General features: G+C 49.5%; 6 protein-coding genes across 6 annotated transcripts; 5 read left to right on the forward strand and 1 right to left on the reverse strand.

The window, feature by feature from the left end:
* Positions 1-150: 150 nt before the first annotated feature.
* On the forward strand, positions 151-903 carry NFIA_036750 (DUF1770 domain-containing protein; the record flags this gene model as incomplete). Its single annotated transcript, XM_001265999.1, has 3 exons — positions 151-459; positions 552-746; positions 856-903. The coding sequence occupies 3 exons, from the start codon at positions 151-153 to the stop codon at positions 901-903; spliced, it is 552 nt and encodes a 183-aa protein (XP_001266000.1).
* A 525-nt stretch (positions 904-1,428) lies between these two features.
* Positions 1,429-3,657, reverse strand: NFIA_036760 (uncharacterized protein; the record flags this gene model as incomplete). The annotated part of the gene is made up of 5 exons (XM_001266000.1): positions 1,429-2,325; positions 2,378-2,746; positions 2,806-2,935; positions 3,050-3,219; positions 3,325-3,657. The coding sequence occupies 5 exons, from the start codon at positions 3,655-3,657 to the stop codon at positions 1,429-1,431; spliced, it is 1,899 nt and encodes a 632-aa protein (XP_001266001.1).
* A 1,256-nt stretch (positions 3,658-4,913) lies between these two features.
* On the forward strand, positions 4,914-5,933 carry NFIA_036770 (60S ribosomal protein uL2; the record flags this gene model as incomplete). Its single annotated transcript, XM_001266001.1, has 4 exons — positions 4,914-4,962; positions 5,069-5,560; positions 5,639-5,724; positions 5,796-5,933. The coding sequence occupies 4 exons, from the start codon at positions 4,914-4,916 to the stop codon at positions 5,931-5,933; spliced, it is 765 nt and encodes a 254-aa protein (XP_001266002.1).
* Positions 5,934-6,780: 847 nt separating this feature from the next.
* Positions 6,781-7,467, forward strand: mpt (putative DNA repair and transcription factor Ada; the record flags this gene model as incomplete). Its single annotated transcript, XM_001266002.1, has 1 exon — positions 6,781-7,467. The coding sequence occupies one exon, from the start codon at positions 6,781-6,783 to the stop codon at positions 7,465-7,467; it is 687 nt and encodes a 228-aa protein (XP_001266003.1).
* A 1,912-nt stretch (positions 7,468-9,379) lies between these two features.
* NFIA_036790 (BAR domain protein) lies at positions 9,380-10,939 on the forward strand (the record flags this gene model as incomplete). The annotated part of the gene is made up of 5 exons (XM_001266003.1): positions 9,380-9,506; positions 9,577-9,744; positions 9,814-9,929; positions 9,990-10,270; positions 10,324-10,939. The coding sequence occupies 5 exons, from the start codon at positions 9,380-9,382 to the stop codon at positions 10,937-10,939; spliced, it is 1,308 nt and encodes a 435-aa protein (XP_001266004.1).
* Positions 10,940-11,987: 1,048 nt separating this feature from the next.
* Positions 11,988-16,447, forward strand: NFIA_036800 (putative RSC complex subunit (Sth1); the record flags this gene model as incomplete). Its single annotated transcript, XM_001266004.1, has 4 exons — positions 11,988-12,053; positions 12,163-12,364; positions 12,436-16,154; positions 16,217-16,447. The coding sequence occupies 4 exons, from the start codon at positions 11,988-11,990 to the stop codon at positions 16,445-16,447; spliced, it is 4,218 nt and encodes a 1,405-aa protein (XP_001266005.1).
* Positions 16,448-16,798: the final 351 nt, after the last annotated feature.

Raw genomic sequence — 16,798 nt, forward strand, 5'->3', positions numbered from 1 at the left:
AGCGGTCCTTATGATTTGTTGCGTCAGGAGGCTGGATAACCTCCAAAGTCCGGCGTACCTACACAGTACACAAGAATCAATCCCCGATAACCGACATCTACAAAACTCACTGGGATTACTGATTTATATATCATCGTACAGCCTCTCAAAATGGCCGACCCAGCTTTAGAACTGGCAGAAACCATCCAAACCGCCTCAATCAAGCGGGATCCATCCCCGAGACACGACATCAATCCTCCAACAGCCGCCTCGGAGAAGCGACCAGTGGCACGACGCTCTTCCTCCGAAGCTCACAGCATCCCTTCCGATATTGTTGACCCCAGTCGCATGGTTAGACCCGTTTCACGCCGTCATACTCTTCCTCCTTTGCCCGATCTGCGGTTCGAACAGAGCTATCTCGCCAGCTTGCGAGGTGCCGATACATGGGGACGGGTTGCATGGATTACCATTCGGGACCAGGTACGGATACTCGACAATGAGTTGAGAGATCTCATTGTTGCTATATGAATCGAATCAATGTAATGCTGATGAAATGGGTTGCAAAATATTAGGTTCTTCTGCCACTCATCCAGGGTACTCTTTGGACTCTTGCGCTTTCTGGCTGGCGTTACTGGAATCGCACAGCTTCTCTCAGTGGCCAGACGCTCGGTAGCAGACTACGAAGGTGGTGGTACGAAGTCAATAATTGGAAGCTTCCTCCCCTGGGTACAACAAAGGACCCTCAACTTGCTGCCAAGGTTGAAGACGTAAGTGCACATCTTTCAATGTGGCCAAGCGGGACATTGGCGTGAGAATATGCCTATTTCTGAGATACGGTTCAAGAATCAAGTTGATCTACAGCTAACGTTCTCGGAGTTCTTACAGTTCTACACGGCGCAATTCTCAAATGCGGGTGCAGACTAATCTCTCTAAATCAATTTTCCCATATTGCGACGGGGACTCGAATTGCATAATTGGAGTTAGGGATTTGGCGTTCTTTACTTCTTCATTATCAATGTCTTCATATTGCATAGCATAGTCGACATGCAAGCAAAACGTGGAACCATACTTCGCGATTCTCGTCTAACCTTTAATGCGTTTCATCTCGCCTTCATAATAATATACATTTAACGTTTTGAATCAGCACTAGTCATTGCGCCTGGATCAGCGGCCGAGTTCTGGGGCTCGGTGTGACATGTCCCCTGAGCCTCATATAAAATCATCCTGCTATAAGAACCATTGCGAACTCCAGGTCAGATGGACCTTTGACCGTGAACATACCGCTCAACAAAAGCCTGACAAACTCTCGATGGAAACAAACTCCTGTTTTGCCTGAATTCGTATTGATTTTTTCGAAATGGCAACACTGCGCCGCAGGACACTATTCAAGTGTCAGGAGAAGACATCGCTTTTGGTAAGAAACGTGAAGTAGCTGTCATTCAAGGAATCTCAACCTGTCTCATTTGGAGCGTTGATGGGAGCTATTTGATTTGGCGACAAGTCGGTTCCGGAAGGCTGTTCAGCACCCTCACGCGTCTCCTGCTGTTGACCGTTAAGCTCATTCAGCGGATTGTCCTTCTGCTCATCAGTACCTGTGTTCATCGGCACAATGCTGGGCATTTTCTGGACATCCACAGTCGGAGCTTGCGCCTCTGCGGTACCTGTCTGTCTGTTGGTCTCAGAGTCCGGCACTTGACTCATAGGCTGAGTTTCAGGGGCCGTTGACGGGTCTGCTGTGTCTGCATGCGCACTTTGAAGTTTCTCCGCTGACGGCTCCTCGACAGGCTCGTGAGGGCTGCTTGGTACTTTGCCCTTGCCGTATCTCAACTGCACCACCAGACTCCGATCTTGTCCGTTTACGATCGACTCGTCTCCACTCAAATCGCCTTCATCGTCGCCTTCGAAATCGTTGTCTTCCTCTTCCTCGCCACCTTGCCATTCGTTTCCACTGGAGTGACCAGCATCCGACTCCTCGTCCATGTTGTAGTCCGTATAGCCATTTGCGCGAGTCGCCCGAGACCTTTGGGGTCTACCGGTTTCTTCGTCCTCCTCCCCGCGCTGGCCACTAAGGAGGCTCTCGCCATACAGACCACCTGCTCGTGCGCGTATCTGTCTACCACTTGCTGTATATCTGGGTCCCACAGGTTCTGCAGGTGTCGAGATTCCGGAAGCGTTCCGTGTCGATCGTCTTGTCGAGGGAAACTCGTCGGAAAAGATATCCTCGTCATCTGAATATGTGTACTTGAGCTTCTTGCCGCGAGTGCGGCCTTCGTACAGTGAAAACCCGGGCTCTGGTCGAGCGAAGGCGGCTTTGCGGGCAATGCGATAGTCCCGTCTTTTGCGTTTCTTGCGGATTGTCAATAAAAGGTTAGAGCACGGGCGGGCGATAGCAGCTTACCTCCTCTGAGCCCTCAAAACGAGGTATGGCATTCTTGATCCGCTCACTGAGCTTCTTCGAATGTATACTCTTCTCTCCATCCAGCTTGTCTGCGACAGCCTTCAACTCGGGTATAGTCCCGGCTACACTCCACCACGTAACGTTCTTAAGCGCAGGGTTGCTCTCGCGATACAGCCTGAAATGTGTATCATCCAAACCCTCGACCAGCCAGTACCGACGCTTCAGGCCGTCACGGCCCCACGGTTGGACTGAAAGCGGTTGGTTCAGATCGTCCTCATGGCGAGCTTGCTTGTAGGATTCTTTAATCTTGGCTTGAACCGCTTCAGACGAAGAAAGGGACCAGAGAATCAGCGACTTCAACAAGGTCAACTATTCAAATTATCAGTGCCTTGGACTTGTGATAAATTATTCGCATCGCATTGGCATACGCGTTCTTCGGGTGACATTGTTGCAAAGGTGCGACCCCCATGAAGGGGATTCTTTCCTTGCCAAGCCTTGGGCCATTGGGAGGCATGTGTTTGAATTGCCTCTTCAAGAGGTCGCTGGTAATGGGCTCGGCTGTGAATCAGCATCAAATAGTTAGCCCTCTATCTGGTCGCAAAAGCCTTGCACGAGCATAAGGAATAAACGGTGTGGTAGCTCTCTTATAGTGTAGGGACCAGGTGCGCATACTCAACATCTTTCTTCCGATTTAGCACGAGACCAAGCAATGCACACAATAGCCTCTCAATATAATCGCCTGGTGGAAGCTCCACGACACCCCTCTCGATATCCTGGGGTCCAAAGTGTGGCGTCGATCGCGGAAAGACCTCATGAAAACGCGCGCGGAACATCACAATAAACTATAAAGTTGCGACAAGTTAGCAAAGAGGCCGTGGCAGATAGTTTAACGCGTCAGACTGTCGATCGGAGCTTCTGTAAGCTCGAGCGACTCTGTCTAAACTTACTGCAATGTCAGGATTATCAGCTAGAACATATTCATGAGGTGGTGAGGGCTCCCGTTTCGGCGGCGGAGACTCGGATTCCTTCTTGAAGTACTTGGTGATGCCAACAGGCTCATCGAGAGCCATAGGACCAACTTCATCTTCTGAAGGAGGCGCTGACGATAGCGACGAAAGATCTGAGTCGGAAAGAGACATGTTCGACATGGTTGGGGTGCTGTCTCGATGTGATACATTCGAGGACGAGGTGACGGTGGACAGGTCCGCGCCGCGAAGAAGTTCCCTTACTGACGCTACTCGGTTGAAGCGCGGCTTCCACGCGCCTGGACTGTCCGGCATTATCAATGGTACCAGTTAATATCAGGCGGTGACTAGTTTTTGGGCAGGAACACTCTAATCTCTTGGGAATTCACTCAAAGATAGCTATAAAGGTGTAGATTCTAGGTGCACCATTCATAAAAGCATACAACTGAGCCTAGGGAACTGAGATACTGAAGCAGATTATGTGCGTCATCGCAGGGGCGTTTCCTAGGATTGAGCATCAACTGCAGCCACGAAGGTTTACACTCCATGAAAGACAATGAAAAAGACGAAGATCGAATGAAGACCATGATAAGTTGGATCAACCAGGACCACTCGAAGCATCACAGGGTGAGCCGTCAAGGAGGACGTACGGGAAGGAGAACGATTTAGACATGCTAAAAACATATCTAATCCTCTTCCCTCTGAAAAGCATACCGGATGCAGACATTCTGTCTCCTTGTCAAAAGACTAGACGAGCTTTCTGAAGATACCGAAATTCTCAAAGATTTGAGATGCATCGTGGCAAATCTCTCAACTGCTTGGGCCTGTCAATGACAGATGCCCATCGGAATGCCCATTGGCTCCGAAATGGCGGCACAATACTGATCCTTAACTGAGAGTCGTGCCTGAAGCGTACTGTCAATAATCTGATATTATCCAGAAATTTTGAGGGATAAATGAGGGGTCGGAGCAGGATTCGCCATGTCATTGAAGCTCAGCTTACTCCGGTACCCAAAAGACCACATATTTTGTCGCAGGAAATAAGCGCAAATGCATCTCATCATGGGATCCTTTCGAAACGAATTCCTATGCATTATTTAAGCGAGCAGATTAGGCCAGGGGTCGCCCGAGCGAAACTGTAGAAAGACCGCACCAAACCCCTTTGTTATATCGAGGTTGGCGTTAGCCTTTATTAGACAATCCATCTACAAATGAAGGATGATGGCCACGAAGACACACGCCTAGAAGGTCCATTATTCCACGGGTTGGAAAAACGGCACCAAGTGATGATTTGTATTTTGAGGGCTATCAACACATAGGTCAAGACGTCACGTTATCCGCGCGCAAATCACAGCCGCGCCAGGGCCCAAAATGGCGCTAGCGCCAACTCGGTTAGATTAGCGATCTCGCCCTAAAGCCCACACAGCCCATCCTCCGACGAATTCTCAACACCAACCCGACAAGCCCATTTTCGATTTGAGGTACGAGCAATTGATAAACTCCCACCAACGGTCGCCGGCGGGCTTTCTTTTGAATACTAACGCAAAGGTTTCAACATATAGAAAGTCGCCATGGGTCGTGTGATCCGCAATCAGAGGAAGGGTCGTGGATCCATTTTCAGTGAGTGCGACCGCAATGAAATGAATATTCCTGCATACGAGACTTTGCAGGAACTTGTTACACTCGAGAATCCAGAATGCTGATTGATATCTTTTTCCGTCTTCAGCGGCTCACACCCGTCTCAACAAGGCTCCTGCCCAGTTCCGCACGCTCGACTTCGCTGAGCGCCATGGATATGTCAGGGGTGTTGTGAAAGAGATCATCCACGACCCCGGCCGTGGTGCTCCTCTCGCTAAGGTCCAGTTCCGTCACCCTTACAAGTTCAAGATGGTTACCGAGACCTTCATCGCCAACGAGGGCATGTACACTGGTCAATTCATCTACGCCGGAAAGAACGCTGCCCTGACTGTCGGCAACATCCTCCCCCTCGCCTCCGTCCCTGAGGGTACCGTCGTTACCAACGTCGAGGAGAAGTCTGGTGACCGTGGTGCTCTTGGTCGTACCTCTGGAAACTATGTTACCGTCATTGGCCACAACCCTGAGGAGGGCAAGACCAGAATCAAGCTCCCCAGTGGTGCCAAGAAGGTTGTGAAGAACACCGCTCGTGGTATGGTTGGTATCGTCGCTGGTGGTGGTCGTACCGACAAGCCTCTGCTCAGTATGTTACTCCGACTCGCAAACTCTCGCTTAGTGTGGAAAGAGTGTGAAGGGCGTCGTTGCTAACTAGTATCTACAGAGGCTTCTCGTGCCAAGCACAAGTTCGCTGTCAAGCGCAACTCTTGGCCCAAGACCCGTGGTGTTGCCATGAACCCCGTTGATCACGTAAGATCTCCCCTTGACTTGTTTTACATATATTTTTCTCGAACAATATCTGACAAGAATTCTCTCTACAGCCTCACGGTGGTGGTAACCACCAGCACATTGGTAAGGCCTCGACCATCTCTCGCTACGCCGCCCACGGTCAAAAAGCCGGTCTTATTGCTGCCCGGAGAACTGGTCTGCTCCGTGGTACCCAGAAGACCAAGGAATAAATGTGATCTTGTGCGGAGTTTTGTTCTTTTTGACGGGTTGAAAATGCTCTTCTGCTATGAGACATATGTACTTAGGCGACTGCGGATTACCTTCCACACGTCCTTAGCGAATTAAGGTTGTGGCCAAAAATTTTTCATGATGACCAAAAAGATCAGAACAAACATGGGTTGGAATCCAGTGTCTCGGGATGCATTACATGACGCGTGTCTCAGCAAGAGCGAGAGAACGTCGTGGTAATCAATGAAAGTTCCCTTTTCTCGTTCATTCAGTATTCATCGTGATGCTCGAGCCATCGTGCGGCATCAGACTTGTAGAGTCTGTGCACACTTAACCTTCAGGACAGAGCATCCAGTTGAGAGTGGACTACAATTGCTGCATTGCGATCAGCATGGGAGACATGGTTTTTAGGCTTCTCTCAAATGTACATCAGCCGCCGAGGCCATTCATTCTCAGAAGTTAACCCCATCCGACGTCTGTAGCCGAGATTTCAAGCCGAGTTTCACTCGACTCCTGTTATGCTCGGTCCTAGAATTGCCGATATTCTACAATAGCCAGCCCTTGCATTCCTCGTTTCCAAATGACCACATGTTCTATCTCACTAATTATGTGTGGATACAGATGAGTGAGATCGGTTACCTACCTAAGGTACCGTGGTGGTTGATTCCGATCCCGTCAACTGATGGAACGAATTCTGCTCTCAAAGTGGCCAATCAGCAGCGCGGGCTGCACAAAGAGGGTTCAAGTTGTCGTATTCTTTGAACAATACCAAGTGTTGCAAAAATCCTATAACCCATCACTAACGTCTCTGGTTACTCTTCATCCCATTATTGTCTGTAATACCTCAAAATGCATGTGGTCGATGATTCAAATGATGCCCCGAAGATACTTCCGCTGCCTAGAGCCTCTCCATCCACATCTGCTGCTGCGCGTTGGCAAGCAGTTGTGAACCGCGATGCAACAGCCAATACATTCGTCTACGCCGTCCTGACGACAAAAATATACTGCCGTCCATCCTGTCCGGCTCGCCTTGCCCGCCGGGCCAATGTCAGATTCTACGACACGCCCTCACAGGCAGAATCAGCAGGGTTCAGGCCCTGTAAGCGCTGCAAACCGGAAACGCACTGGGCGGCAAATCCACAGGTTCAGTTGATACAAAAGGCTTGTGAAACCATCAATTTGGAAGTCCTAAATGGCTGCAAACCAACGCTTCAGAAGCTGGCCAGCGAGGCAAACCTGACACCGAGTCATTTCCATCGCGTTTTCAAAAAGGTCATGGGCGTTACGCCGGGGCAATACTCGGCTGCTGCTCTGGATTGTCGGAATCGAAATGCGTCGGTTGACTCTGGTCTAGGCGAAGATTGGAGTCTGAACCGGCCGCTTTGCGACGATGGCATCTGCTATGAGCCTGACCTCTTGGGCGGTTTGGATGATTCCCGTGCTCCGACCGCCAACGATGCTGTTGTTTGGAATGACTTTGATGCTATGATAGCTGCAGAGAATGAGTATATTCTTTGGCCAGACGAAGTACAATAGCTATCAAGCTCGTTCATTTCAATCAATGCCATAATGCTCTGCTTCTGCTTTCAGCCTCCAGTGCTAGGAAGCCCTGAGAGGATAAGACGGCGGTTCTATGGTTTAACATCGGATGGGTTAGCCTTTGGCTTATTATCATGAACATGACATGCGGTCGATGATGCATTACTCAGGTGAGAGTATGTTTGAGATCTGCGAAATGCCGCTGGATATAGGGGAAAGCCTGTCTGTATGTGAATAGCTGGGAGGACAGATGAGTGTCTCCTGTGTGCTGTATACTGTATGCTTTAATTCCTTGTACTTTTGACATCATAGGACTTTTTTGCGCTGAGGTTGTAAGACCATTAGAGGGTACGTGTTAGTGTACAGCGTAGACACTTTGTGAGCTTCACCCTATTAATAGTTTGAAATTCAATAGATACATATGGACTTTCTTGGTAGAATATATATAGCATATAACAAGTTATTATTAAGTTCTCTTAAGGATGCATGACAGACTCTCTAACTTGCAGTGGTGAATGAGGGGAAAGCGAACAACTGTTGTATATTCACACTCCAACGTTGAGATATATTTTCCATTTTTCTACAGACTTGCAGCTCCGGACGTTGTACAGTGCAGTTCATGCAATCGCAATCAGTTCCTCGAGGCTCAAGTCTACCAATATACCAACTTTAAATATACTTCCGTCTTGGACCATACATTATTGCAGTCTCTGGTTCTCCCTCAGATACCTCATGAGGCGTTTGGAGTACTCCGTACTGTACGTATAGATACGGATAGTTTGATCTTGTTCCGTAAATAGTATCGTGGCAAAGCTCCATCCACTTTTGAATTTCTGAAATTGGAATACACCACTAAGGGACTGTCATCCTCAACAACGTCCCACAAGCGGCCCACTAACGCGTGTACGGGTTACTCTGTAGATAGATACGACCACGGCCGATGTCTAAAGCCTAACAATAACTGTACAAAACCCCAGGCTAACTGAGAAGCTAAGTTTCAGATAACCAGGTTTCAGGAGTCCCAGATATCATAGGTACCTAGCTGAATGGACAACATACACTTATCTTTTCCTATTAGGTGATTTACAGCTAAGTACTCATATGGTTCGACGGTCAATCATTGTTTCATGATATGATGATAGACAATAAACCACATCTAGCAAGGTATCACAAGTAGAAGTCCACTATCAATCAATACCTTGGTATCACCGTATCAACTCCGCCTGTCATCCACTCCATGTGAAGGTCTGAGACTGGATGAGACAATCCTGCCAAGAGGAGAGAGAAGGAACTGGCGGGTGGGGAGGGATGGTTACTGATTTGTTCTGGACTCCTGGAGTTTGTACCTGGACGGTGGCGCATTCAGACAGTTGCGATTGGCACTTTTGTCACAGACTCACAATGCCATTCCTCAACCACCATGGGGAAATTAAATTCAATTAATCATTTACATTTTGCTCCTGGCGAATAATGATTGTAGGGATAGAACTTTTATTTATTTAGATTGATTAAAATTGATAATAACATTCATTAACCCCGTTGGTGAGCGACCTGCTCTCCATTAATTCCCAGGCATTCCCACCCACGAGGACATCGTCCTGATTTCTACCTTCCCAACCTCCTGTTCTTCTGCCCAAAAAACCAGTCCTGTTGCCTTTCGCTCAGTGTGAACATATGTCTTAAATTCACTGAATGCCGCCCTTATTCAATCCATGACCTTTGGACTATTCCAGTTGCTGTCTCTCATCGCATAGTCAATCACCAGAACGGACTACCGTCTGTACATCTGCAACCGCCGCATTCGGTTCCTACATAGACTTAAAGGAAGTCTCACTCATTTTCCCGTCGACGTGCTCTCCTCCATCATAGCGCTTCGTCTACACCTATTTTTCCTACATATTCAGCCAAAATGAACGTCAATAAAAAACTCGACCGCTTCAAGCAATGGGCAGGCGAGAGGATGGGCGGCGAAGTCAAGACTAATCTCTCCGATGACTTTAAAGCACTGGAGACCGAAATGAACGTGAAACATGAAGGTGGGCAAGATTTGCTTCCTATGCGCGGGTTTCCTCATGTTGCTTTTTGCTGAGACTATTCACACTCCAGGGGTCGACCGTATCCATAAATCCTTGGCTGCTTATATAAAGTCCGTCTCCAAGCGCAGCGAAGGAGATGACAAGGAGAAAACGCTGCCTATAGCTCATTTGGGTAGCAGCATGGTCAGCCATGGGGAGGATTTCGATGCCAATTCCGAATATGGCCGTTGTTTGACGAGTAAGCGACCATGCTACTCCTGCTGCTTGACAAGCGATTGGTTTTCTGACGTTGTTTTCTACCGAATAGTGTTTGGGAGGGCAGAGGAGCGGATTGCTCGTGTGCAGGAAACCTATATCTCACAGGCTACTGCCACCTATCTAGAGTCCCTTGAACGATCTCTAGCCCAGATGAAAGAATATCAGGTACGGTTTCGCTCTGTATGAGTCTATCCGTTACGAACACCATTCTAACGACTCGAGCAGGCTGCCCGCAAGAAGCTTGACAGCCGACGCTTGGCCTACGATACGTCACTTTCTAAGATGCAGAAAGCGAAGAAAGAGGACTTTCGCGTTGAAGAAGAATTGCGTACCCAGAAGGTCAAGTACGAAGAGGCCAACGAAGACGTTTACAGGCGGATGTACGATATCAAGGATGCGGAGGTAGAAAATGTCGCGGATTTGGCTGCCTTCCTCGAAGCGCAGCTCAATTACCACGAACGCTGCCGAGAAGTACTTCTCCAAATCAAGAATGATTGGCCTGCAGAGTGAGTCAAAACTTTTCGCACACGAGCTTGTTTGAAGCTGACTCGGGTCCTAGCCAATTCCAATCGCAAACGCCAAATGGTCGTCGCACTGGGCGTGCCCGTTCCAATACCGCACATTCCCACCATGAACGCTACGAGCCGCTGCATGAGGAGCTCACCAACGGTGTTAGTCCCCGACCGATCATTAGGTCAGACCGTCATACTTCATCTGTTCCCCCAACTCTGCCCGTGAGAGAAGCGTACCCAGCGGAGACGCCTTACCAGCGACCTGTTTTGAACCGCACCTCGACTTTTGAGGGCCCTTCGCAGTTGCGGCACCTGCAGCCGTCTGGTTTATCTTCCTGGCAATCACGAGCGGCCAGTGAAAATCTGGTCTCCCGCAGAGATAGCTCTCAACCTCGGCCTGTCAGCATGATGCCAGATAATCCGTATACTGATGCTTACGAGGAATCCACTGCGCATGTTAATTCCCATTCAGACGTGTTCTACCAGGGACGCTCGAGCCCTCCTTCATACGGGGATGCCATTTCCAGAAGGGCCAGCTCGGGGACCTTGAACGGTTCGGCATTGAACAAGAAAGGTCCTCCGCCTCCCCCGCCTTCGCGAGCAAAGAAGCCGCCTCCGCCGCCCCCGATGAAACGGCCCATGTTGTCTGTGGGAGATGTGTGAACAATGCCATCCACTTTCCAGGACTGTTGGGAAATCTTTGGTTGTCGTTCGAATTATCAACAGAGTCATTTCGCACAGGCGTTCCGATCGTTCATTCTGCTCCCACAAACTTTTGATACTTGCACTGCTACGCTGCTGGAAAGCGTTGCGTCGTAGTAGTCGCTCACTTAAATGAGACAGACAATTTCCAACTTTATCTTTTAATTGTTTTGTGTATTTGTTTCATTGCTGTACGCACTGTTCCTCAAGGTCAGCAGCGCTGGACGCCGACCTTGCACTATACAGTGATATAGCCAGACTCGAACAATGGGGACAGGGATGGTACTTTATCAGGGTATTGCTCATATGGATAGTTCTTTAATTGTATTTCTGTTGGCACTCTGTAGGTATCCTGTATCTCAGCCGTTTATTGTGATTGGTGGCGGACGTGCCGCCAAGACAGAAAGCGCTCGGTAGCTGAGTCATCAAGCATCACGTGATACAACACGAAATCTTCTTCCAACGTCTCGCCGCCTGCCTCTCTCTGTTACAGGCACAGGCTGAGCACCGCCAGTTTCCCCGACCAGCACGGAGAGTCGCGACACTTCCGTCCCCTTCATCTCCATTTCATCCATACAGGTCTTCAACGCGCTTTTTTTAACGCCCCTCCTTCATTTGAGGCCATTTTTCCCCCTTCCACTATCGTGTTTGAGCCTCCCCCCACCCTCTTGCTCGCCTTCGCTTTGTCGCCTACCGCCCAGTGGTCACCCGGATCCAGGCTAAACATCACAAAAGCTGTCGCAACTTATTAAACAGAGGTCGCTTTCAGTCGCATTCATCGACAGAAGGAGTTTTCTTTTACTACACATTAGCCAATTCGCGCTTTCGGTCGCCCCACAGGCGCGAATTGTCATTTTCTGTTTCCAGTCCCTTCCCCCTACGTGTTTCTTCACAATTCCGTCGCGGGTCTTGTCGTAGTCCAAGTCGCCCGTTACCGTCCTTGTCCTGCTTATGAAGTAAGACATCGATTACGCGCTTGAATATGGCTTCACTCCAGTCAGCGCCCAATATGGCGGCTGGAAACATGAGCCTGCCGCCGAATCTGACGCAGCAGCATATTCAAGAAGTCCTCCAGGTATGGTGTTTTCGCCTCTCTCATGATCGAAAGATACAAATCTCGGTTATTTTTTTCATGTCTTCTTGTCTTTGATATTTAAATAGGATGGCTTCTAACTTTTTCTTAGAAATTCAAGCAGATGCAGGAACAGGGTGTTCGCCACGACGATCCTGAATACCTCAAAGCTCACAACCTACTTGCTGCTGTCCAGCGACAGCAAGTATACCAAAAACAAAGACAGTTCGCACAGCAGCAACTTCAAGCGCAACATCGTCAACAGCAGTTGAATGGCGCGACTCCGGAGTCGGCCGCTGCAAATGGTATCAATGGTTAGATCGCCCTACAAGCTCTATACTTAAGCTTTGCTTTCCTCTTTACTGACCTTTCTTTCCCCACTTAGGTCGAAATGGCCCGATCCCCTCTTCGGGTCCCACTCAAGATGCCTCAACACCGGCTGGCGCTCAATCACAACCTGCCAATCCTGCTGCTGCTCAGAAGGGTGCACCTGTCGCCAGTGGGAGTTTCTCTGCGGAGCAGCTTACAACTCTCAGAAATCAGATTCTGGCCTTCAAGTTGCTTTCCAAGAATCTCACAATACCCCCCCGCGTCCAACAGCAGCTTTTTGCCTCCAAAAAGTCTCAGACTCCTACTCCCTCAGATGGTATCGCAAGCGCAGAGAGCGTCTTAGAAAGCGTGACTCAGGCCAAGTCGGAGCAGCCCACCCCAGATGTAGCACCACAGTCCAAGGATTTCTATGAGACCTCTCAGTCGCCCTATGAGCTCTTCCCTAAGAGTGTCAGCTTCACTGATCATGCTTCTCGCGCCAACCGCCTGCGCATTCCTGCTTTGATGCCACCCGGCATTGACCTGGAGCAGCTGCGTGAGGACCGTGAGATGATCCTCTACAACAAAATCAATGCGCGAAAGGCTGAGCTCGCTGAGCTTCCTGCAAATCTTGGTGTGTGGGACACGAGCAAGAGTGATACACCCAGCGGTGATGACTCGCTGAAGCTTAAGGCACTGATCGAGTACAAGATGCTTCATCTTCTGCCCAAGCAGAGGCTTTTCCGCAAACAGATTCAGAATGAAATGTTCCACTTTGATAATCTCGGCATGACTGCCAATCGATCTAGCCACCGTCGCATGAAGAAGCAGTCCCTTCGTGAAGCCCGAATCACTGAGAAGTTGGAGAAGCAGCAACGCGATGCCCGCGAAACTCGGGAGAAGAAGAAGCAATACGATCAACTACAAGCCATTCTGAACCATGGTGCCGAGTTGCAGAACGCTGCTAACCAGCAGCGCACGCGTATGCAGAAGCTTGGTCGCATGATGCTTCAGCACCACCAGCATATGGAGCGTGAGGAGCAGAAACGTGTCGAACGTACTGCCAAACAACGTCTTCAGGCTCTAAAGGCCAACGATGAAGAGACTTACATGAAGCTTCTGGGACAGGCCAAAGATTCGCGTATCTCTCACCTCCTCAAACAGACCGATGGCTTCCTCAAACAACTTGCTGCCTCTGTCAGGGAGCAGCAACGCAGCCAAGCTGAACGGTATGGGGAAGATGAGCAGCTCTTCGAAGAAGAGGATGAAGAGGATATCGGATCCGATGACGACGAAGAGGGCGGCCGACGGAAGATTGATTACTATGCTGTTGCTCACCGTATCAAGGAAGAGGTTACCGAACAGCCTAAGATTCTTGTTGGCGGTACCCTGAAGGAGTACCAGATGAAGGGTCTGCAGTGGATGATTTCGCTCTACAACAACAACCTGAATGGTATTCTGGCAGACGAGATGGGTCTTGGAAAGACTATTCAAACCATCAGTTTGATCACATACATTATTGAGAAGAAGAAGAACAACGGCCCGTTCTTGGTTATCGTGCCTCTTAGTACTCTGACAAACTGGAATCTGGAGTTCGAAAAGTGGGCGCCAAGTGTCTCCAGGGTTGTCTACAAGGGACCCCCCAATGCGCGCAAACAGCAGCAGCAGCAAATCCGCTGGGGTAATTTCCAAGTCCTGTTGACCACATACGAATACATCATCAAGGACCGCCCAGTCTTGAGCAAGATCAAGTGGACGCACATGATTGTTGACGAAGGGCACCGTATGAAGAACACTCAGTCTAAGCTGAGTAGCACCTTGTCTCAGTACTATACCAGCCGTTATCGTCTGATTTTGACTGGTACGCCCTTGCAAAATAATCTCCCCGAGTTGTGGGCGCTACTTAACTTCGTCTTGCCAAACATCTTCAAATCGGTCAAATCGTTTGATGAGTGGTTCAACACGCCATTTGCAAATACTGGAGGTCAGGACCGCATGGAACTCTCCGAAGAAGAACAGCTGCTGGTCATTCGTCGTTTGCACAAGGTTCTTCGGCCCTTCCTGCTTAGACGTTTGAAGAAAGATGTCGAGAAGGATCTGCCTGATAAGCAAGAACGTGTCATCAAATGTCGCTTTTCTGCTCTGCAAGCGAGGCTGTACAAACAGCTTGTCACGCACAATAAGATGGTTGTCAGTGACGGCAAAGGAGGCAAGACTGGCATGCGTGGTTTGAGCAACATGCTGATGCAGTTGAGAAAATTGTGCAATCATCCATTCGTTTTCGAGCCCGTTGAGGATCAAATGAATCCGGGACGTGGAACCAACGATCTCATTTGGCGAACCGCAGGCAAATTTGAACTTTTGGATAGGATTCTCCCGAAGTTCAGGGCCACGGGTCACCGTGTGTTGATGTTCTTCCAGATGACTCAGATCATGAACATCATGGAGGATTTCCTTCGCCTTCGGGGTATGAAGTACCTTCGTCTTGATGGTTCAACCAAGTCCGATGATCGTTCGGACCTGTTGAAGCTGTTCAATGCGCCGGGCTCCGAGTATTTCTGTTTCTTGCTTTCGACGCGTGCCGGTGGTCTCGGTCTCAACCTGCAGACTGCAGACACTGTCATCATCTTCGATTCAGACTGGAATCCTCACCAAGATTTGCAAGCTCAAGATCGTGCTCACCGTATCGGACAGAAGAACGAGGTTCGCATCCTGCGTCTGATCAGCTCAAATTCAGTTGAGGAGAAAATTCTTGAACGTGCGCAGTTCAAGCTTGACATGGATGGCAAGGTCATTCAGGCTGGAAAGTTCGACAACAAGTCCACAAACGAAGAGCGAGATGCTCTCCTCCGAACGCTTCTCGAAACTGCGGAGGCTGCTGACCAGCTTGGTGAGCAAGACGAAATGGACGACGACGACCTGAACGACATCATGGCTCGCTCTGACGATGAGCTAATCACTTTCCAGCGCATTGACAAGGAACGCCAGAAGAACGATCAATATGGCCCTGGCCATCGGTATCCCCGTCTCATGGGAGAAGACGAGCTCCCGGATATCTACCTTGCCGACGAGAACCCCGTCCAAGAAGAAGTTGACATTGAGGTTACCGGTCGTGGAGCTCGTGAACGCAAAATTACCCGCTACGACGATGGCCTTACCGAAGAACAGTGGCTTATGGCCGTGGATGCCGATGATGACTCGATCGAGAATGCTATCGCCCGAAAGGAAGCGAGAGTCGAGCGTCGCCGCATGAATAAGGAGAAGCGTCAGAAAAGAGCCATGGGCGTTGAGTCGTCGCCAGAGCCATCGCGCGAGAGTTCGGAGACCCCGCAGCCCAAGAAGCGTGGTCGTAGGGGTCCTGCGCCTAAACGCAAGGCGGAGGAGCCCGTTGAGGAAACCCCGCAACCGAAGCGCAAGAGAGGCAGACAACCGAAACCTGTGGAAACCTTGAGTAGCGAGGACCGCGCCACGCTCCAGCGGATCCTCAACACGGCATACCAGACGCTGATGGATATGGAACAAGAGCTGCCAGCGGATTCATCCGACAGCGAGGACGGGCCGGTTACCCGCTCGATCATCGAGCCATTCATGAAGCCACCTCCTAAATCACAATATCCCGACTATTACCTGATCATTCAGAACCCAATCGCCATGGAGATGATCAGGAAGAAGATAAATCGCGAGGAATATCAGAATCTTAGGGACTTCCGGAATGACATCCACCTCCTGTGTCAGAATGCCAGGACCTACAATGAAGATGGAAGCATCCTGTTCCAGGATGCCAACGATATTGAAGTAAGTTTTTCCTCAGCCATTTTACTTGTTTTTGCTTTCATAGGTTGCTGACTGTGAGACAGGCGAAATGTGTCGAAGTGTTGAGGAAAGAAACCGAGGACTACCCACAGTTTGCCGATTTCGACGATTCTCTGTCATCGGCAGGCAATGATGTCTCTGTTGCTCCCGCACTGTCTACAGGGACGCCTGCCGCTGCCACTCCGACGCAACCAAAGTTGAAACTCACGTTCAACAATAGCAACCGGGATAGTGCAGGAATTTCAAATGGCGGCCCTGACTCGGAAGACGCATGATGCCACCCAATGAGGTTCATTTAGGTTTATGACAGGGCATTATTGTCTGCTTTTCACGTCCGCTGAAGTCACAAGCGGAGATATGATTTCCATATTTTCCCCGCCTGATGCTGCCTGCGATTTTCCCCCCTTGACATGTATTCCTCTAGCTTCGAGTTCTTTCATCTTCATATCCCGCTTCTGGGAGGCGTTTCGTGATTTGGTGGCTCGAAATGGACGTTGGTTGATGGCGCAATGCTTTTTTAAATTAAGACGTGAGACTTAGTCTTGTTTATCGTCTCCTTTTCTTATTCTACACCTTGTGTTATGCCATATTGAAATATCTTGAGGGCGGAAATTGTCCTGCTTCAG

Source organism: Aspergillus fischeri, genomic scaffold (assembly GCF_000149645.3).
Source record: "Aspergillus fischeri NRRL 181 1099437636247 genomic scaffold, whole genome shotgun sequence".
In the NCBI taxonomy this organism is placed as follows: Eukaryota; Fungi; Ascomycota; class Eurotiomycetes; order Eurotiales; family Aspergillaceae; genus Aspergillus; species Aspergillus fischeri.